We start from the raw sequence: 23,055 nt of genomic DNA, 5'->3' as shown, positions 1-23,055 counted from the left end.
CGGTACAGCTAAATCAGCTATTAACAGCCCAATCTAATAACCTGCCTGGCTCTGGCTAGCAGAGTGGCATGTCAGGATCTCTGCATGAAGATAAATCATGTGTCTCTTTCAGCACTAACGAGATCCTGTTACTTTGATGGATTTCTGCTGGCAGTCTATAGAGATCTCCTTTGAGCTGCGTGGATTAGTATGTGTGTAATGGTTATAATAGCATCTTGACACTCAATAAAGACTCATATTGGAGATGATTGATTTGGAGGCTGACAGAGACATGCTCTGTCAAAGGATGTGGGCCACTAATAATGGATTTCTTGGAGCATACCCATTTCCACAGGAGTTTGTGCTGCTCGCACTGGTTCAGAGTGGAAAATCCACCCTTTGCTCTCCTCAGACCTTTTATCTCTTTGCAAGCAAATCCTGCTGCAGGATTAGACACCTGGACTGGCTTGGGCCGTGGTTGAGGCTGTGAGATGGTGTTAATAAATCAGCCCTAACAATGTTGGCTCTGCAGACAGGCAAGTTGAGGGTGTCCATGCCGTGTTTTTTAGCACAGGTTGCACTCAGGGTGGATCCATGAAAGCCAGCTTGGACCTGGAGGCAACAGCTCAGGGCCGTTTATCATAAATGTCCTTGCTTTCCCACAAATTCTTTTTTGCCCTGAGAGTCTTGAATAAATGGTCTTTTGACTCTGCACTTATGTCAACATTTTATCCACCAATGTGCTAAGCTAGTCTTATTTTTGGACCAAATTCTTTTTTCACCTTTGAGGAATGAAAGTGGCGGAGAGTAGAAAGTTATTTTGTCTCTATGTCAGTGTTTCAAGTCATGGCTTTGTGGCTAGTATTGGAAGAGGAGATCACTTGGCTCAGTGCAGTGTTAATGAAATATGGAAGGTATCACCTTGGTTTGCTCTGTGGGCTGGCAGAAAAATGTCTGCCATCATTCTGCTCTTTTGGTGGCCTGCGGGCAAGACAGAATGGTCTGTGATTGTATTTTCCAAAGAATGAGAGAGTGCTTTGCAAAATCTGGCTTTCTCATCACAGAGGTGCTCAGTATCTGTGCTGTTAACCTGAAACCTTTCACTGGTAGAAATAATAGCACTGCTGTTAATTTAAAAAGGAAATAAGGTTAGGTCTGGAGGTCGATTTAAAAAAAAAATATATTTATTTTATTTAAACCATTGGAGTCATTCTTGTTGTCTTCTTTTGTGTGGCTGTTTGTGGTTTTTTTTTTTTTATTAGGGAAACTTCTCTGCTTCATGCTTTAAGATCAAGGAGTTTGAAGTCATTGACTATGACTGCCCCAAAACTTGGCAGCTTGCCATTCTATTTATTTCTGGAGTCTTTCCCTGAAGGTTTTATCTGCAGGAGGTTGCAACACTCCACCCCAACGACATCCATCTTTCTCCCTGCTCCTGACCCAGGTCAACTGCCTTTATCATGGGGGATATCTCCAGGTGAGGGGGGATTTCTAGAGCTGCTCATGTTCAGACAGATTTCACAGCCCTACCTTTGTTCCTGGGGCCTGGAGTTCTGCAGAATGAACTGTGTTTGAAGTGATTTTTTTTTTCCCCACTAAGTGCTCCTCTGAGTCAATCCATAGTGGTGAAATTGAGGATGTCTGTAATGATTGCTGTTATCTTGCTGTAACAGATACCTCTGACCTCTTCCCATGGTCCCTTCCTTTTCTATCCATGTGTTGGGAGCTTGCAGGCTAAATGGCCACATCTGGAAAAGGGGATGGATGTTCCAGGCTGAGGCATTTGAGATCCACTGACAAACTCAGAGAGGGAAGGGGACTCAGATGGGTGTTTTGGAGGGAGGACCCATCCCCAGATTCTGCCCCTCAGGTGTGAGCTATTAATCTGTTAACCTGGGAATAGCAGCCTGGAAGAGTTTGGTGGATGTAGGTTATTTTCTTGCCATGGAAGAAGAGCATCCTGTGGTTTTTGGAGCCAGGAGTGATAGTGCTGTGTCACAGCTGACTGGCTGGAACACTTACACAGACCTGGAAAAACTGGGATCTAAGTCTTTCTCAATCAAAGGGTTATTCCAGGAGATGAGAGCACTGTCATGTTTGCTCTAAAAATAGTTGCCCGAACCCTCATTTCCTTTTGCAGTCATGAGCCTGTGTGGCTGCACATGGTTTTGTTCTGCATGGGGATGTCCATGTGTCCTTTCCAGATGTCATTCTCCGAGGGTTTAAGCACAAGTTTGCACCAACCCAAAGTAACCTTAGATGGGAGGGATCTTCCAGGGTAGTCAGCTGAGATATGGGAACTGTCTGGGAGCAAAAGTTTAGCTGCTGATCTTGTTGTGTACTGATAGAGCTAGATGGTAATGCATCATCGAGCATCTGAACAATTCTATTGTCCTTTTTTCCTTATTTGATGATTTCTGCTACAGTTTGTAAAGGTGCCTTGCAGTTGCCTTTTCCATGTTCCAGCTGCTTTCAGACTCCTCTGCAGTTCTCAGTTTGAGGTGGAATTGTCTCAACTTTCCCTTTGATTTTGTCTAGCTTAATTATTGTCAGTGCTGCACACTTTCCAAAGAAAACGTCATGTGATTGAAAAGCCAGCTGTTCCTTTAAAAGCCATCTGTATGAAAAGTACTCAGTGTTTAGACCACAATTCCCATTTCATTGATGGCACAGGGATGTGAAAGGACTTGCCTCCTGCTGGAATTCCAGCCTGATCCTGGATACTCTGTGTCAAGCAGTAGCTGGGGTAACAGTGAGTTCAACCTCATCTAAAAATTAATAAATAAAGGTACCAATGAGCCTGACCTGCAGGAGGAGGAGGAAGAAACCACAGATGGGATTTTTGTGCTGTACTGGGTATGGTGAAGCTCTCCTGGGAGCAGTTTAGGGCTTCCCAAAGGGGAAGAAGCAAAACTGCAATAAAGCAGTGACTCACCAAGGGCCCGATTCATGTTGTGAGTAGCGGAAACAAAACAAAACTTGTTATTATGGCAGGTTACATTTACTCATCTAATCCAGCCTCTTTAACAAAGCATCATAACCCCAAAATCTACAACTCTTAGAAGGAAATACCTAGGGAAGGAAGCTTTCTTTCCTTCACATGAATCTCCAACCCATCTAACCCATGGACTTCCCATTCAGTAGGCTTGTGCTGCATGAGAACACAGCCACAGTTTGCTGTCAGTGGTCAGCAGCAGTTTTTGTATTTTGCTTTTCTGGGTAGAATAAATTAGTGATTACTGGTTGTTGGTGTTTTCTCATGAAAAGAAGATTGTTAAAGTAACAATTGAGTGCTGCAGTAGTACCATCTAATGCACACTTAATTTTCATAAGTATTTTTAGATTCTGTGTGTGGAGATCAGTGGGTGGTTAGTGACTTAAGTAATGTTCTTTAAAACTCCTAGGATGAACCATGGGGGGAAAAACCAGCTTAGAAATGAAATGCTTCAGCTACAAAAATACAGCTTGCCTTTTTGGGTTTTTTGGGGGTTTTTTTTTGGTATGTGGTGGGTTTTTTTTTTGGTTTTTTTTTTTTTTTTTTTTTTTTTTTTTTTTTTTTTTTTTTTTTTTTGTTTTGTTTTGTTTTGTTTGTTTTTGTTTTTTTTGCTTTTGTTTTTGTTTTCAGAAATGTTAAAATTTGTTAGCCAGCATGTTAAGAATATTTTTTTCCCCTTATTCCATTGTTGACAAGCATACCTATTTCTGGTAGAGCTGATATCCCTTGGGGAACCTTCCCTACTTGCCAATTAAACTCATGGTTTTCATCTTGAAGCCTGGAGTTCTGTATTTGCCAGGGCTGTTTTCATGGTCCCAAATGATGACCAATTCCCCCAAACCAGACAAATTTCCAGAGCCTGAAGTGGAAAAGAAAGATGTCTTTATATGCTTACAATAAGTATTTCTTTTTGGAAGATGGATAGTATTTTTGAGGTGATAACATAAATAATCTTAATTCTTTTGAGCGTAAAGATTTTGTTCACTTTGTTTCCACTTCCAAAAATTGCTGAGGTCATCTATTAAAAAAAAAGCCTTTGAAGGTAAATAGTTCATTTCAACAGGCTAATTTGGAGTGCTTTGTGCTTTGCCTACACACCAGCCACAACTGCTGGAAAAACTACTGCCTGAAAAGGTGGAGTTGTGCTAATGCCAGCAAATCATGCTGACAAACAGGTGCCTTGTCTAGATAGTTTTGGGGTTTAGTTCTAATGACAGCATTTGGTCCTTTTTAGAGATATTTGTATTTCTGCTGCCTTAACTAAGCCAAAACTTCAGAGATGGGCCACTCTAAAATCCCTTTCTGCGTTGTTTTCTAGTTTAAAGCTCGAGGTCAGGCTTGGCTTTTCCAGTGCACCTGTCCCATCGTGAGGCAGACCTGCTGGTTTGGAAAAGGGAATATGTGTAGAGGAAAGAGCCCCATCCACCTTTACATCCCGTTACGTCTGAGACCAGGGATTTTTCAGATCCAAACAAGGGACAGGGTGGCCTCTTTCATGAATGGACCAAGATGGAATGTTTTCATTTCCAATGGGCTTTAAGCCAAGTAAATATTAGTCAATCCAAACTAGTTTTGAAATTAAATTATTCTTATTTGTTGGAGCATTCCAGAGAATGGCTTTGATCTGTCTGTACTTCCACCAAAGGGATATTGGCATGCTGGCCTCCCATTTCTAGCCATTTGGGATGAAAGAAGGGTTATAATAACCACCTTGTGTGGCAGTGATCCTGAACAGATGACATTTTTTGGACAATATTAAATGAATAAAGGTAAACATACTTCAATTAAAATGTTTTTGGAGGCTGAATGCAATAGGGCTTGGAAAGTCTTCTATGTGGGTTGGAGGAATTTGGCTGCATTTGTAACTGATTTTCTTTAACTCCAAAAATCTTGGAAAGAGAGGGGTTTGTTCTGTGCATTATTTCCTTTCCAAATACATACATGGTTTGAATAACTTAAAAATCAAATCAAAATTGGCAGTGAACAATGAAATTGTCAGTAACTGGGAGGTAGAGAGGTGTGTTGAAAAAAGAAGGTTTTTTGTTTTTGGGATCACATCAGCACAGTGACCTGTACCAGGCACAGTGACTGAGTTAGCTCAGGTGATACCTGCAGGGAAACTGAAGCACACAGCAGTTAAGTAGCACATTATCAGTCTTACCAAAGGTATTTGGAGACAACTTAAAAATTACAGTAAAAAATCCAATAAATAAGATGCTCGGTGTTCTAGAGTCTTGGCTGAAGGATCCTCCAGAAGAGGTGGGAGCAGGGTAGTGGAGACCCTCCCACCACAAAGTGCTGCTCAGACACAGCTGAAGAACCTTTTAGATTGATACCAGCTGATGATAATTTGTAATCTCCCTAGATTTAAACAATAACTGAAATGAACTGAATTAAAATCTAAGGAGTGGAACAAGTGGGTTGGAAAGGTCTGCTGGAGGTCACTGGTCTGACCACCTTTCACCTTCAAAATTAGGTCAGGTATCTAAATAAATTCAGCTATATGTTTAAGTTCCAGCTTAAACATTTCAGGTTATGTGGAACCTCTGGTGTTGAGGTTTCTTACATGTATTTACTAGGTTTTCTGTAAATAACTAAATATACAAATTGTCATTTGTAATATTGATGCAAATTAAATTGCTTTTCCTAGAAATGTGAGTAGTTTGCATGGACAGACAGGTGCCTTCTCACAAAAACTCTATGTCAGTTTGATTTCACATAAATTAGACTAGGTGGACTTGATTTCTGAGTTAAATAAAAGAAAAATCTCTTTTGACAGATACCATGTTAAACACTCAGTGCTGTTGGTGCGTGTTCTGAAGTGTCACCTGCATTTTAAATCTGTTTAAGTACTTTGTATGTTCATGCCTTAAGGGAGAAATGGTTTGAACAAAGACAGATATAAAAAAACAAAGCACAAAGGGTTTGTAGGTTAAAACTCAAGCTTTCGCTTTTTTGAACATCAGCTCAAATCTGGATCCATTTGCTTGAAATGGAATATTTAGTTTTCAACTCAGCATGTGAACTGGTCATGCTTGAATTTAAAGCTTGATTTATTTCTTTTTGCACCTGTTTTTATTTTAACACTGACTCTATACAAGATAGACTTTTGCTACATGGTTCCTTCCTCCCCAGCTGGAAGTCTGGTCTGATATTATCGCGTGAGACCTTCCTAAAATTTACATTTGTAACTCTGCAACCTCTGAAAATATAAAATACACTCGCTGCTCCATTACGTTGTGGAGTTCTTCTTGAATTTATGGTTTTCTTTCCTGTGTCACAGCATTGACCCACATATTTTATTTTAAGACCAGTGGCTGGTTGTGAACTTGCCCTGCAAAATCTTGTTTGTGTAAAACAAGGTGCAGTCCTGCCCCTGGCAAGAGGTGCCAGATGGGCTGGATCAGGGGAGAATTGGACATAAACTTGGAGGAGGAAACGTAAAAGGAGCTGAGGGAGAGAAGAGGGAGACGTGAGGTGGAGTGTGGGAAGCAATGCTAACTCAGGACGGATGTACAGGAGGGCCTGGAAGTCTGGGAATTTTCTACAACAGTTGTATTTGACAAAGGGATGAACTCAGTGATCTTAAGGGGGAGGTTTTAAAGGAAATGACATGTGTATTCTCTTGACTATGCAAATCAGAATTACATAATCTGCAATAATAATAATAATAATAATAATAAAAAAATCTTTTCTGGATTTGCAGCTGTAATCATATGCTCAGTGGGGTGGTGGCAGGGAGCTGGCAGCCACAGCTGCTCTGTAAAACTGGGGCATCCACCTGGTTCTGATCTCAATAGAAAAGGGACAGCAGGTCACATCACAGACTGTTGTTCTCAGTGTCTTGTAGTTTATATAATGTTTTCAGGCTAATAAACAAAGTATGGGGAGACCCCGGAGGCATTTAAAAGATGTGTAGATGTGGCAGTTGGGGACATGGTTTAGTGATGGCTTGACAATGTTGGGTTAACCTGATGCTCTTGGAGGTCTTTTCCTGCCTAAATGAGTCTTACGATTTTTTCATCACATGAAAATGCTTCACTTAGTTCTGCAGTAACTGTAAGCCATCCTCTTTCCTTGCTTTTCCTTCCCCATGGAATACTGAAATTGGTCATTTTGCCCTTGTTCTTTCCCGTGCAGATGTAGGAATTTCAGGTGTATTTACTGTACCCTTTGCTGGGTTGACTGTAATAACCATGTCCACCCTTTATAAATAGAATTTTCCCTGAGAGCAAAGATGAGCTAAATGATAAAATTTGTTGTGATACTGAAGTAAACCCTCCTAATACTAAGCAGGAGAGTTTAACCAACTGATCATGAGAGGTTTTTTTTCTCAAGGCTTGAAGAACTGCTGTATTTTCTAACACACAGATCTTTTCACCAAGGCATGAGCTTATCTGATGAGTGAGAAGAGCTACCACTGTCTGCCACCACAGTTACTGTCTCTTTGCAAGGAAGGTGGAAAAAAATCTCATTTGATATGAATTTTTGGTATCTTTGTATATTTGTGGATTGTGGATGAGAGATATGTTCAGTGATCAAGTTGGATCTCTGGTTGCAGTGCTAGCTTGGACAGGAGAAATGTGAGTGCTCACGCAAGAATTAGGGCATTTTTTCAAATTTCTGAGAGCAGAGGCAATTTTGGCCACTATCTCATTTCTGTTATGTATGTCTATATTCTGATATATATAATATATGTATATATTCTGTTATATATGTCAGTATGTGTGTGTGTGTGTGTGTGTGTGTGTGTGTGTGTACAAAAACCCCTGTGTGGAGCGTGAATATCTTTGTCAGACTTGGTGTGATTTCACCATATTAAGTTATTATTTTGAAAATACCCTGGAGATTTCTGCAGGTCTCTTCCTAGAGCTGCATTCAACTTGTTTCCTAGATGTTGGCAGGCTTTGATACTGAGGTTGACTTGCATATCTGAAAATTAGGATGTGCACTGAGTCCTATGAAAGGAGTGTATGAATGGAGAGTGTGAACCTTGTAGGAAGCGTAATTTTATTTCAGATGATGCAGTTCTTGGTCATGTAAACCTGATCTTGTTTCTTGTCCTTTTTCCTAGGGTGACTCTGTTATTACAGTGCAGCTGACTGAGGAAGATAAAGTTGAAGATGATGTAGTTTTTTATTTGGTCTTCACTGGATCAACTGTCCAACACTGCACAAGCACGAGAAAGATTAATCCTGGAAGTCTGGAGACAATTTCGCCTGGTAAACAATTGCCTTTCTTTGATATCACTGTATCAGTCTGTGAAATTTGCTTACTACAAGTGGACTGGAATGTAATGCTATTTGCTTGGTTGACTTTTTCCTCATTTACACATTCACAAGGAATAGAACATGTGGTTTGGATGACTGCTTTTGCCTTTTAAAAACCTCTTACTTGATTTCACTAGAATTATATGACTTTGAGATTGCAGTTATTTAATATGTAGCTATGAGATACTATTGTAGAAAACTCACAGTTACACATGTGCATAGTAGAAGGCTTTTAAATGCAGCAAAGATGGTGGAAGAACATTTGTAAAGTTACAGATACTATTGCCCAAATGGTGGACAGCCCAGTAAGTCTTAGCTATACTCATCATCTGCTTGACTTGATGAGGTTCATTGTTGTCTTCCTGGTGAAATACAACCCTGTCCCCTAAATCCTGTTCAGCTCAGAGCTCACAGAGCATTTCTGGGGCTCTTGCAGTACAGGTGATGTGCTGCTCAGTGCCATCTCTTCATGGCTGGTTCAGATGAGGTGGGTTTCCACATGAAAGCCCACCTCTGTTTTTATCCTTTGTGCCACCAACAAAACAAAACCAATCTGCATTTCCCTTTGGTGACTTCAGGACCGTGGGAATGAGCGTGTTCCAGGCTGCAGTCCTCACCATTAACCTTTCATTCTGACTTGTTGCTATGCAGCGCATTGCTACCAGTGTGAGAAAAACGCCTGACATTTTCACTACACACAGTGTAACTCAGGCCATCAAGTGTTTTTCTTGGGTTTGTCTTTTCATCTACCTCCTAAGTATTGTTTTGTAAGAGATGCACATGGAGTAAAATTTGGAGTTGTTTTCTCTTGGGAATGAGTGGCTAAAAGTTGGCCACTCCATTTTTTTTCATTTCCTCCTCTTTTTGTGCCGTTCATGTTGTTCAGTTGGCTTGGGAAGAGAAGCCTTTTTATGGCTACTGATGACTGGAGCCCCGTGCAATCAATTAGATTAGTGCTTATTTTCTCCCAGAAGAGCAAGGGGGGGTGACTCCTTCCCTGCTTTTGTGTGGTGGGCGTGGGGCTCTGCCAGCCCCGCTCAAAATGACTTCACCTCTCCCTCGGGGCCGTGGCTGCTGCGCCAAGAAAGGAACTGAAAAGCTTCAGTGTTCCCTCCAGCCCATGTGGGAGCCAGCCTGCTGGATGGGATTTCCGGCCAGGAAGGACGTTTTCCCATCCCTGCTGCCCTTGCAGCAGTGCTGGACGTGCCCAGGGCGGTGGCTGCCAGGTGGGACCAGAGTGATGCTCTGGGCACTGCCTGTCCTGTCCTGCCAGCCCCAGATGTAACTGAGTCACTGGAGAGGGCTTCCTGCAGCTCCTTTTGGTACTGTTAGTGGGAAATCTGATGCTGTTCATGATTCAAAAGGAAAAGAGGGAATTTCTCTCAATTGTTCCTGTAGCAATAATGTATTGTTTTGGTTTTTTGGTTTTTTTTGGTGTTTTTTTTTTGGGTTTTTTTTTTTTTTTTTTTTTACCCAGTACAGTCATGATCTTGTGTTGTGTGAAGCTGGACTGGGATGGGTGCTGTCCCAAAATAGAGCTTGTTTCAGGCAGAGTTTTAAGGGACCTTTCAGAAAGGCAGTCTCATTCCTGCACTATCCAGGGCTGTGGTGCAAGGAAGAGGTGACATCTCAGATGTAAAGTGGCCATATGGATAACACCCTCATCTGTGCTCATACCTCATTTTGGTGAGACTGCCTAAGAAAAAAAATACTTCAGTGATGAAGAAATTGTTGGGGAAAAGCAAAGTAAGAAATGGGAAAGTCTGATTTTTTTTACACCCTCTGCTGACACTTGTGCATTTGTCCAGTGTTGTTTCAGCAGTGATTACACTGATTTCAGTGGAAGTATGACTTACTTCAGTGCAGCTCTTCCTCCTCCTCCTCCTCCTTCCTGGATGCACAGTGAATCTGTAATCATGTGTTTACTCTGTATGTTCCACAGTTGCCTTGGCGATGGCTGTGGTGACTCAGAGCGTTGTTTGACCTCGGAGGGATTAGCCATGAACAGCACAGAGTGTGTGTGAGACCAGCCCTTGTTCAAACACCCAGCCCGGGGCACTTAGCAAGTGCTCTGCAAGGAAACTCCTGCAAACAGCTTTTAGCCAAAATCTCACCCTTTACTTGCAGCTCCAAGCATCTTCCATTTGTTCTGTGATGCAAGGAGTGTTGCACATCCCTGCGAGCACAGCAGCTCCTGGGGACAGCTCAGGTGCACTGAGGAAGGGCTGATTCACTCAGGAGCCTCTCTGCCTTCCTTGAACCTTCTCTGCATCCCTTCTGGACTCACAGGCTCTTCCCTCATTCTTTCCCCAAGTCCTCAAAATTTCATGTGGTCCCCAGGAGACTTCAGTTGAAGTCCATCAGTGGCTGGGGTGAAAGGGGTGACTGTAATTCTGTTCAAGCTGAAGTAAAAACAAGCCCAGATTTGTAATTTTTGTTTCTTGAGTTTTTCAATGGGTTTCTTGATGTACAGAAGTGTAACAGACAGGCAAATTATTTCATTACATTTGCTGCCAAAATTAATCAGAATGTTGTAGCAAAGCTTTCAAAAAAATCACATTTAAAAAGAAATCTTAACAACATAAAGTTGTTTTAGGTGAAAAATTAGAGAAAATGGAATGGAAACATAAGCTGTCAAAATACCCCATAAATTTTCATTGTATGTGAAAATTCTCTATATCCTGAAAGACTTTACCTAAATAAAAGCTTATCACTGCAGAATTAAATGACTGCTGCATCTTATATAATTCCTAGAGCAATCGGCTTCTTTCCTATGCTTTTTTTATCACCAGCCTTAAACACTGAATATATATATAGTCCATACTGCTGTTCAGATGTGAGCTTTTATTTCTGTACAAAGTAAAAGAAAGGACTTCTGATTGTAAATTTATGGGAGCAGCTTTATTTTACCTGAAGATGTGAATAAATACAGATTTATCATTTCTTCAAACTACAGAATACTTACCTGTATTTACACTCTTGCTCTGAAGAATGGGATGGATTATTTATCCTGCCCTGCTGTTGGCTGTGTTAATTTAAGGAAGGTAATTTCTCCTTTTAAGAAACAGATTCTCATCTGAGCTGCCCAGTCATAATTTGAAGAGTCAAAATTAGCTACTGAGGTTCAAGAATTAGCCAGGAGATGAGGTTTTGTGTGCTTTCAGTAGCTCTTTTACCAGCCTAAGGACACACCAGGTTACATCATCCAAGCAAGCTTTTGTTTGTCTCAGTGAAAAGCTACCAAAACCTTATTTAACTGTTGGCTTTGCTGTCAGTGTTACAGTTCTTCTATTTCTAATTAATCTGGTTGAAATTCTCCCTAATGGAAGCAGTTTTCCTCAGTACCAGAGGCACTGTGTAGTTCTACAGCACAATTTCAAGCATTGTTGTATCAGACACAGCATTAAGGTGGCAGGTGGAGGTGTAATGGCACTGGCACTGCTCCAGTGAGGATCTCAGTGCCAAAGCTTGGTCACTGGGGTTTGGGTGTTAAGAAAGTGTCAAAAGTCTGAGCAGGAAGGAAGCAGAGAAATGATACCATCTCTGCTGCTGTGGTTAACTGTTGTTGGCTGCTGAATTTGTACTGTTGGGGGTGGATGTGTCCTCTTAGGTCACAGATGCTTGTCCTCCTGGTGTTGGTCATTAACTGAGCTTTTCAGCAAGTCCTTGTTCCTACAGCAGCTGAGCCTGCTGTAATCTCAATGCATTTTTTTCTTCCCAAAATCTCTGCAGGGTAGGGAGGGTAACTGAGGCCAAGCAGATTGCATGTGGTAGTGAAGGAAATCTCTGTAAAGCAGGGAAGTGAAACATTCATTGCAAGACAGCAGCCTCATCTCCTGTCTCTCTGCTAGAGCAGCTTTTTTACCACTGGGAAAAAACCCAACCCAGTAATAAAAATCCTCAAATCATGATCTGGCAAGCAAACCAGCAGAAGAAGGAATGACCTCATCACTGTCCACACAAGTCAAAAGTCCCAACCACAGCTTGCTGTGGCCAGCGGAGGCCTCTGAGCATTGGGAAGCTCTTGGGGAGATCTGGGGAAATTTTCTTGCAGGAGCTGATGTGCTGGGAGCTCCACTATTTGTGTGGTGCATTTATTGCAAAAGTTTGCATGCCATCACCATAGCAGCTGTATGGTTGGACATATATTTTGCTTTTCATTTAATGACTGCTGGTCTGGAAAGTGTGGGAGACACGGGAGAAATTTTAAATGAAATTTCAAACAGGAAGAGACAGTCCAGAAATCCAGAGCTGCTGCAGCAGCTCCTGATCAAATAAGTGACGGGTAAGAAACACCCTGTCTGTGAGCCAGGTCACCAAAATTTAGTGAGAAGTAAATTTAGTGAGATGAAATTGCCTTGGTGAGTACTTTTGCAATGTGTTGTATCACTCCAAGCTCTATAATACCAAAATCGCTTTTCTTGTGTTCATTGAACTCAAAAGGTGAAGGATTCTTGTGTGGGTTTCAAAGGGGAGGAGAATCAAAACTGAAGTAGAAAAAGGGTCTGAGAGACTGTCTGTCTGCTGGTAGCTGCCTGCCAGCAGTTTCCACAGGGCTGACACATTCCCGTTGACTCACTCTCAGCTTTTTCTCCATCCTTGAGCTATGGCAGAGAAGCAGTTTCAGTCTTTAACTTGTTCTTAATTCCATAGCTCTCAGAGTTGTTGTTTTTTTTTTTTTTTTTTTTTTTTTTTTGCTCCTTACTTTCTTTATGCTAGTTAAAAGGACAGACAAAAATTAATTTCACTTAGCTTGGAAAGACCTTCATTTCAAACTTTTCTTTTACTGTGAAATCCTTTACATCTGGTGATGCTTTATTAGTTTCTACCACAGACTGTGTTTTCCCCTAAGAAACAACTCTTCATAGAAAAAGCTGTATTTCATGAATTACAATCTTTGTACTGGTAGACCAGAAGGGTAAACAAGTTGCATAACAAATGGCCACTTGGCAATACCACTAGTGGATTTGAAAATACTCTTAATTATGAAACAAAAAAACCCTTAAAATAGACTAAAACAGCATAGCCAAGAAGACTTTTTGCAGTTCATCCTCTTCGGGGTATTTAATTGCTTGAGGCAGTGTAATTAAAAGGAAGTGATGCCAGTACTAGATGACATCAGTCACAGGAAAAAGTGATTGAATCTGTGTTGAAATTATTTAAGATGTAATGTGTGGGGTCTTACAATTCTCTAGGTTTTTAGGGCATCTGCAGTGTGTAATGGCCTTTAAAAAAATCTTTACCCACTCTTCAATCTCTCTCTCACCTTTCCAGTGCAAGGTTTGAAAGGGAAAGCAGAGGCTCCTGTCCAGTGCTGGTGCTGTGCCTGTGTATTTCATAAGGCTTCCTGTGTTGCAAGAGTGAATACAGTAACTGTGTACATTTCACAAATGCGCTTCAAAGACGGGCTCTGATTTTCAGAACCAGAACTCAGGGTTTCTGAAGCAGAAAAGAAGCACTTTTTGGATGGTCACAGGAGATCCCTTGGCTTCCTTTTCCACAAGCCACCAGATGGCAACATCTCTTGGATGGAAATCTGAGATCCTTCATGAGGTTCACAACATTTGTTGTCAGGTTTTCCTGTCCTTAAATCTCTCTGTAAGACCTCTTTCAACCCAACTCCACCATGGTGACTTGGAGGATGCAATTAGTCTTTAGTCAGCTACCAAGCAAACCCAAACATGTGCTTCCAGCAGGGCTTTAAATAGCTGCCCAGGCTGGGGGCCCATTGTTTGATTGCTCCAATGTGAGTTCTGAAAATAGGAGGTTTGGACAGGATTTCCACTTTTGGAGGAGTAGGAAATGAAATAATCTTTTAATAAAGCTCTGTTTAGGGGTGTTTTGTCTCCATGTAGGCTTTGTTAAACGAGAAGAAGTCAGAAGAGTTGAGCTGCTGCCCTTTTAGCTGCTCCCCAGGTCACAGGCACAGGTAGCAATTAGATGGACAGGTCTGAGCTGTACATTAACTTCTCTGCTAATGACTTGCAGCTGAGAAATCCCCCCTGTTCTCATGCTCATTGATCTGCATCAGTTCCATGTAGAGGAAGCAGCGCTATCATGCTGATACATCTCATCTCTTCAGGGATAAGAACAGACAGACCAGAGCACCATGTCTTCATTTTTTATTCTCGTATTTTCCCCAGAGCAAGCTTCATTAAGTGTCTCCATTCGTTCCCAGTAAGGAATTCTTCAGTTCAAGAGCTGTTGTCTCATTTAAAATAATTTTTAAAGTGTGGTTTGATGTGTAGATGAGGAATTCACTTCATAGCAGCAGAATTAGTCACTGTACCCATCCCTGCATAGATTGAAATAGTTTTTTAATTTCTGTATTTTTCCTGCAGTATGTTGGTATTTCTCAAAACAGCTCCAAGTTAATAGCTGTTTCCAAGCTAGATTTAAAGTAACTGAGGAGCAAAAGGAGAAATGGGATAAAATGCAATGTTGCTGCAGTTAAGGGATGGATTATTTGACTTTTATCACAGACAGCATGCAAATGACCACATTTGATACTGTTGCAACAAAAAAAATAGGTGAAGAAAGGAAGTATAGCCAGGCAGTCTGAGATGTCAGCTAGAGAGAAGCACTTAAGTTTGTGAGGAGAGTTAAAACTTGAACAAGGATACTGCTGGATGGTACAAGCAAGACAATAATTGAGTATTTAATAATTTCTATTGCTATTTGGCCAAAGGGCCTGATTTCTGGAGAAGACTGAAGGCAATAAGAAGGGTTGCTGGGCAGTATTGGGAATCTGATGGCATTGTAAAGCATGGAGATTTCTCATCCCTTCTCTGAGGCGATCTTATCTGTGTGATTTATTCAGTTACATGTGTTTTCAGCCTGTGGAAATGCAAACCTTTCTAAATAGGCTCACTGCCCTTCCTGACTGTTGTGGTTTAACCCCAGCCAGCAATTAAGCCCCACACAGCTGCCTCTTGTGCCATGGGGAAGAAAATTGGAAGAGCAAAAGTGAGAAAACTTCAGAGTTCAGATAAAGCCAGGTTAACAGGCAAAGTAAAAGCCACATGCAAACAAAGCAAAATAAGGAATTAGGTCACTACTTTCCATGTAGGTGTTCAGCCATCCTCAGGGCAGCAGGGCTCCATCACATGTAGTGGAGATTTCCTCCCTCTTTCCCCAGCTCTATACACTGACCATGACTCCATATGGTCTGGGATATCCCTTGGGTCACTTGGGGACAGCTGTCCTCATTGTGTCCCCTCCTAACTCCTTGTGCCCCAGTCCTGCTCACTGGTAGGGTGGGTGAGAAGAAGAAAAGGCCTTGGTCTGTGTAAGCAATGCTCAGCAAGAAGGAAAATATGCCTGGATGATCAAAACTGTTTCCAGAACAAATCCAAAGCAGCCCCACGCTAGCTACAGGAAAGAAAATTATTCTACCAAAACACCAAAACCAGCCCACTGACTCACCCAGAGTCTTTTCTTTTTCCTCTTTCAATGTCAGACGTTTTTCTGTTCCACATCTAGGCAGATGTAGGAGGGGGTTACAGCAGTCCATAGTGGATGGACAGAGGTGATGGAACCACCCTGATGGCTGATAAGTGCATAACTTGGTGCTTAACCCATGGTAGAAAGCCCTACTCTCTGCCAGAGGGAGCACAAAGGTGAGGCACAGGAGCAATACTGGCTATTCTAGCACTGCCTGGAGCTCTGTGTGATTGTGAACAAGTTACTTAACCTTGTGAAAACAGATTTGGTTTCACAGTGATAACCATGTACCTCCTGAGAGTGCCAGAAAGCTCAGCTCCCTTCTGGGGAGCCCTGGGACAAGGGCTGTAGAAGTTCAGATATCAGTCCAGGCCATTGGATTTTTGATGTGGTGAGAAGTGTTGCCCCACTGATGATTCCTTCAGCAGGTTCCTGTACTGGGGACATGTTTGCTCACACTATTCCAGCAGCCATTTCAAAGCAGGGGGAGAGAGACCTCTTGAGCACTCTTTCTAGTATTGTCTGCTCTTGTTAGATACTGGCTCCCCTTTCATTGAAGTGCTTGCTAAAAGTCAGAACCTGTCCCATGTTCTTGCCCCCACGTCTGACATCTTCTCAGATGTGAGGAAGCACAACATCAAAGCACTGCAAGCTGTTACCCTTCTGAAGAGCATTCCCTAGGGTTTAGCATGATTCTTGTTTGATCCTCTTAGATAAAAATGGATTGTCAGGTCTGTCACTTTCTCTTCTAGGCTGCATTCAATATCTGGGGAAGTTTCAGTAGAATCCTTGCTGGCCACAGGTCAGGACATTGCCTTTTAATCACCTTCCCTTGTGTTGCACTTTGCAGCTGGTGTTTAACACAGGCTCCATCCAGGGGAACTTTGTGTACATCTGTGATGTGCTGCTTTGAGGATACCACACGTCTTGACAGAGGTTTCTGTAGTTGTTGTCTCAATGGAGGAGCCTTTGCTGTCCAAACAACAGCAGAGATTTTTGGCATTGTGACAAGGAAGTGACTGTCCCAAATGGTTTCTCTGTAGCTGCTCGTGGGCCGTTTTGGCTTGCTGCTCCAATCCTGAAAGTCTGCTGGCAGAGTAGTCGTATTCTAGGTTATTCTGCAGATGGGATTCTTATGGGGATAGGCAGAAAATATTTTTAATAAAAGGTTTAGCTGTCCTCATGCTATTAAGAAGGCTTTTACTGTGTTTGGTTTTTTTTTTTTTTTTAACTCTGCATTCTAGCAACCTTCCACTGCTCTGAGTTAAAGAGAGCCCAGCTTGTAGGATTTGAGTCAGCTCCTGTAGGCTGGCACAGTCCTCTCACAGTGTGCATAGAGATCACTGCTTTTGTGGAGGCTAGAAACAAAATCAATGTCTTACCTGCTCTGTGTTTGACGTCCTTAGGAAGATCAGCAAATCAAGAAGGTGTAGGGGGAGGCATGTACAGTTCTAAATGACCTTAAAAGCAAGTTCCCTCAAAGTTATATCATCCTCCCCACTTCTCCCTTGAGCATTTGGGGCTTTGACTGTGAGGATGAGCGGAATCTGTGAATGGGTTCCATCTGGGCAGCTGAGTACTAATACAGTAATGTATTAGAATGCACATGCAGTATTTTCAAGAGCACTAGAAGTTCTTCCTACCCTTATTCTTCAAAACAACAGAACTAGTAAATCTACTCCTTCAGCTTTCATATCATCCTGTTGCTAATAGGTATCTGGTGTTGGAAGGAAAGCAGTTTATTCACCTTTCAGCTTCAGAGCATCCTGGTTGTATTGAGCAGTTGCGGCAACATCCGTGTGTGTTTTCCTCCCTTTCTCCACTTGCCTTTGATACCTTTCCAGCTGCATTTGCTCTCCTTAGGAAGCCACAGCCTCATCTCTGACAATTTTGGTGTTACCCACAGTGTCCTAATAGCAGTTTTGACCTTTCAATTAACTTCAGGATTGCCTCTTTCAGTAGACAAAATCTGTACGGATGCCAAAAGCCTCAGAACAGATTTGTGAGGTTGGCTGAAAGACCATGAAGATTAGGGACATATTTTCCCTTTTGTCAGGGAAATCAACAGCAAAAGGCCCCATCAGAAGAAGGAAACTTTCCCACTGACCACAAATAGGGGCTTAAATTGAATTTTCAAGCCTTTAAAAATAAATTGTCATTTTGTATTTAATTAATCAGGGTTTTGTGAATGTGGTAGTATGCTGAGGTCATGGGCAAAAAAAAGCTTTTCCAGTAATTAGTACAGGGTCCATGCTGTTCTGGCAAAAACAGCCATGATGTCAGTCTGAGGCTGGAACAAGAAACTGTACCACACAGTGAACTTGAAACACAAACCTTATTATTAAAGGGGCATGTCTGACAACTGCAAGTTCTGGTTGTGTTGGACACATAGTATATTTTTCCTTTTAAAATTCCCAAAAGGTGTTTGGTTTGCTGTTTGGTTTTTTTTTCCCCTCAAGTTTCTGAGTCAATGAAATTGCTGCCATGCTTCTTTCTCCTGTTTCCCTTCCCTTCCCTAAATAAATAATGAAATTACCAGACTTCCAACCCTCTTGTTTTGTAAATATGGCAAGTGGCCATTTCCATGCTTTTATTTAGCAGAAGCAGGTTTAGTTTTTAGTTTTGTTGTGTGAACCCAAATGCAAGGGGCAGGTGGAGCAGTGAGAGCACACAGGGCATGCCCAGGCAGGTCGTGCTCTCGTAGCCATGTAGACCTTTGTTTTAGGTGAAATTTCAATGGTTTCAGTGCAAGCCAAGTGTTGTGACAGCATTTGGAGTATGTAGTTTTGCAGCACTCAGATTCTAGTTTCTGATGAGTTCCTGGAGTCCTGCAGAGCTGCAAAAGAAAAGTTTGTTTGGCTTTAGGTACGTTAGCAAAATCTTTTATTTAAATTACTTAAAACTCTTGAGATTGCTTGTTGCTGTATATAAATAGCCTGGGTGGCTTATAGTTCTTGGCTTATACTGGGAGTGAGAAGAGTTATACACCTTTTCCTTTTAAAATCTATTAGAAATACTTATCTCTGATGATACATATAAATTCCAAAGATAACATTATTTTAGAGTTGTGACCCTCAATAACTTGGTCTTATTTGATTTAATGCAAAGAGTGTGTGTGTCAAAAGAATTGCTCAGTTGTGTTTCCTCAGCCCATGCCATTTTTCTTTTTTTTTTTTTTTTACCATTTGTCTGAATTCTGTTTTGCAGGCCATGACTGCTGTGAGACAGTGAAGGTGGCACTTTGTGCCTCTAGAGAAGGTCACCCCGTTCTGGTTGTGGCAGAAGAGAGTTTCCAGTTTGTCCAGGACGAAGCCTACGATGCCGCCCAGTTTCTGGCCACCTGTGCTGGCAACCAGCAGGCGCTGAATTTCACACGGTTCTTGGACCGCTCAAGGCCACCTGCTGCAGACGTGGACTTTTTGGATGAGAAAGTGGCCTTGGCATTTCGACACCTGAAGCTGCCGGCAGAATGGAACGTGCTGGGAGCAGACCAGTCCCTGACCGGTGAGGACTTGTGGGGCACAGTGAGATTTGCAGGCTGGGAGAGAGGTAAAAAGCCTGGGAGAAAGGGTTCCCTGCCTTGGGACCTGCCATGTACCTTCCAATGGGTGCTCAGAGGTGGGATGTGATGTCCACATCCCATATCTTGCCCTTTAACTTCCTTAAAATATATAAGGTATAAAATATATTTTAATATAAAATATATAATTGTAACTCATGATTTCTTCTGCTCTTCTCTTATGAAATAGCACGAGCTGACAGTCAGTATTTTCACATATAGCCTGAAAATGTTTTTTTGTGTGTGTAACAATGGCATGTGTGTCAGCATAGTGCTATATGCTGGTAGAACACTGTGTGTGGAATAGCTGATGCTCCTGGAAATATCCTTGTGCCAGAAATTTGGCGCTTGTAGTAAATGTTGGTTTTATAGCACAGATGCAAAATGACTGTGACATGAAAAACGCACGTGATTTTTCTTGGAGAACTTGAGGCTCTGGCCCTGAGGGTTTATATCACATCCCTGGATGCACACAGGATGGGCTAACACTGCAGCTCCCCAAAATAAGCCTGGACAATTTTGCAAATAAGGGAAGGGTGGGAAAACTTGACCCTTAACCACAGTAGTGAAGGCTACTGAGAGCTTGTAAATAAATCCCAAGGCTGGCCCCAAAGTCCCTGGTGGCTGCTGAAGCAGAAGTGCTGAGGTGTTCAGAGTGCTGTGTCTGTGTCCTTGGAGTTCTGCTTATTTTGTCAGAAGGGGCTGAAAGGAAACACACGTGGGACCAGGAGACTAGTTGCAGTATGTACAAATCCTTGCTGTAAATTTCCAGGGTATTTTGGCAAACAGTTTCACTTCAGGAATGTGACTGTGAGGCATCTGTTATCTTTTATGAGATGCAATGGCACAAACACTTGAATGGGGCTGGGATGTGGCTTGCTTGGCACAGCAGGCTCAGTTCTGCTCACTGCAACAGGGTTTTCCACAGGAGATTTTCCTGCTTTATTTTTCTTCAGCTTGCTGACTGCTTTTGTAAAGCGCAATACAAGGACAGGCAATTCCCTTGTTAGCAGACATTAAAATATTTGATCATACTTAATGGCTCCTTGATAGAAATTCAGCAGCTGTCATAGGTTTACAAGGAGATAACACTTCTTTTCCTCTTGTGTGGAAGTCACCGATGTTACTTTCTGCATTTGAAAAGTGTTGTGATAATGCAAACATTTCTGGTTTAAGTGATATAAATACAGTTAAGTGATCTTAACGAAAACTTTGAAACTCTGAATTGTTGCTGTTTTTGCAGGAAGGCTAAGATCTGCCTTTTTTTTTTAATTATTATTCTTTGGAAAATCAGCACTTAGGGAAACCAGGCCATAAGATTTACATTGGTTTGCCCAGTTTGCTTATGTGTCTGGAAGTTGTGGTTATGCAGGACTCTGTATGTTAATGCACTTGTGGAGCATCCACAGTGAGAAGGGGGAGCTCTGTAGTGCCAAATTCTGTAGCTCTTGAGTGTTTTGGCATCTTGTGGTGAGGTGTGCCTAGATAGAAGTGAATAAATATAATGTCACTAAATGCAAATTTAATTCAAGAATATTAGTGCTGAAAATATGTTCCTTTTTGTTAGAGGCAGAGTTATCTGGTAGTTTTTTTGCAGGGAGATATTTACACATAGGGAATTCAGGGGAATTTCTGTGTCTGTGACAGGAAGGATTTGCATATATAAGCATCCTTTTGGTCACAAAACTGTTTTGCTAGAGTGAGATGGAAGAGATGTCCTTGGTTTATGATGGAGCGCTAGATTAGAAAAACCTCTGTGCTAAAATATGGCACCCTTATTCTGGTGCTTGTGTGTTAAATTGTGTGTGGGAGAGAGAAAAGCACTGCAAAGATTGCACTGTAGGAGTATTTGAACAATTAGGCACATTCTGGCCAATGCCTGCAGTGGGACACCCTGTCCTGCACTGCTTCACTACCTATGAACAGCTACTGCAATTCATGCTTCACATTTCCCTAAATGTCAGCACCAGATAACTTCAAATAACCTTCTCGAAGGAGAAAATACTATAGAAATGAGAACAAAAGAAAATGTCAGATCCCTTCTTGAAAGATGTTTAGCGCTGCCTCTGAGCTGGCACGTCTCTATGGGCTCTTGTGGGCTGGAAACAAAACGCTGCTGTTCAGCAAAACCTCTGAAGGCAGGAGCGAGCCGGGAGCCTCTGCCAGCCCCCCGAGTGCCACAGCCTGATGGGGAACTGCTGCTCAGAGGAGGCTGCTGTTGTCAAACACGCTGAAAGGTCGAATTTTCAAAGGCCTGTAGTAAGAGTCTAACTTTTGCAAAAAAGTTAGGGAGTACTGGCTTTCTGCAGGCAGAAGCTGGGTACAAGATCTACCACTGAGCACAAATCCAGGCTGAATTTTGAGCAAGGGGTGGCTTTGTGTGGAGGCTTCTCCTTGCTTTTGCCTGCACCCAGCCCTGGCCAGGCTTCGAGCAGAGGGCAGGGAGTTCACTGCTGTCACCCCAGAGGGCAGAGAGGCTGCTGGAAGTTCCACCCACCTCAGTCTCCTGAGGCTGTTGAACTCATCTGCTGTGTCACTGAACAGACACAGCTGCAGAACTGGGCATGGGAGCACCTAGGATCCCTGGCATCAAAGGATCAGAGTGCTCGGGCTCCATTCTCTTGCTGGCAGAGGGTACTCAACATTTGGTGGGATGATCTGGGAGGTAGAAGAGAGCTTGGGACAGTGTGTGGCTGGGGAAGAGCACAGTCCCTCAGACACAGCTGTGCTCTTCACCAATCATACACTGTCCCTCCACAGCAAGCAGCTCCTGGGCCTTGCTCTTAGTTATCTGTCTATCTGTATGAGCTCCAATGGCACCCACATTTCAGAATATCCATAATTAAGGATTAGTCTTGTTACTGTGGTATTCCAAACACAGCATTTCTTTCAGGTGCCATATAATCATGTCTGTCTTAATAATTACAAGTGCACTGTAACTTTCTAAAGAACATAGTTGTTACTGCTGTCAACAGTGGGGCTATTTACTGTTCTCAGTGGCATTTAAAGGCAGCTATTTAAATGGAACAGACTGTTAACGCTTTATGTCTAGAAATCAAAATTTAATATGTATCCTGAGGATGTATGCAATGCTAATGCAGGACTGTGATGTTCTATTTTTAATTACTGAAGAGAAAATAAGCTAACTAGAAAACCACAACTGAATACTTTAAGGTATAAGTAATGATAATGGCTTATTTATGTTGCAGTGGGGTAAAAAAAAAGGAGAAAAAAATGAGGGAGGACCTGAGGCTCAGGTATGAAAAACGTAGAGAGCTTGATTGTATCACTAGTAAACAGATCACTTTCAAAATAACTTGGAAGTAATATTATGACAAAACCTTTGAGGAAACAGTCTTTCCATTTTGCTTATTAAAAGTGAGTGGTGAAACCCAGAGCTGTGGTTGATTTTTGGTTGTGTGAGCTTTCTTTGGTGCTTCAGGAGCTGGTTAATGTTGGCAGAGGGTTGTGTGATCACCATGATATGGAGCAATTCCCCTGGGAGTGTAAGGACTGCTGTGAGATAGTGAGCCAGGTTTTCAGGCAGATAACCAGGAGACCATCAGATTAGATAGAACACTTAACTGATTGCAGTTACTGATGTGTTGAATATGTACAGCTTCCCAGAAGTGCTCTGGGATAAACACGGTCCTTCGATAAGAACTGTTTGGGAAATTAAACTCCATGACCTCACCAGGTGGGGGTGGGTGTAGAGGGAAATTCTCTGCCCTGGTTTGAAATAGTCTGAATATGTTAGGATTATGGGTTTAATAGCTTCATGTACAAAACCAGTAGGATTTCAATGTACA

General features: G+C 42.1%; 1 protein-coding gene across 2 annotated transcripts in view; it reads left to right on the top strand.

Annotated features, from left to right (window-relative positions):
* AKAP13 (A-kinase anchoring protein 13) overlaps positions 1-23,055 on the top strand; it is a 188,671-nt gene that overhangs the window by 46,958 nt on the left and 118,658 nt on the right. For both annotated transcript variants that reach the window (XM_053954396.1, XM_053954395.1), the window contains exons 4-5: positions 8,049-8,196; positions 18,895-19,191. In XM_053954396.1, the coding sequence (XP_053810371.1) occupies positions 8,049-8,196; positions 18,895-19,191 (445 nt within the window). The remainder of the gene's footprint in view (positions 1-8,048; positions 8,197-18,894; positions 19,192-23,055) is intronic.

This window comes from Vidua chalybeata, chromosome 13 (assembly GCF_026979565.1).
Source record: "Vidua chalybeata isolate OUT-0048 chromosome 13, bVidCha1 merged haplotype, whole genome shotgun sequence".
Taxonomy (NCBI): domain Eukaryota; kingdom Metazoa; phylum Chordata; class Aves; order Passeriformes; family Viduidae; genus Vidua; species Vidua chalybeata.
This window is presented reverse-complemented; position numbering and strand designations above follow the sequence as displayed.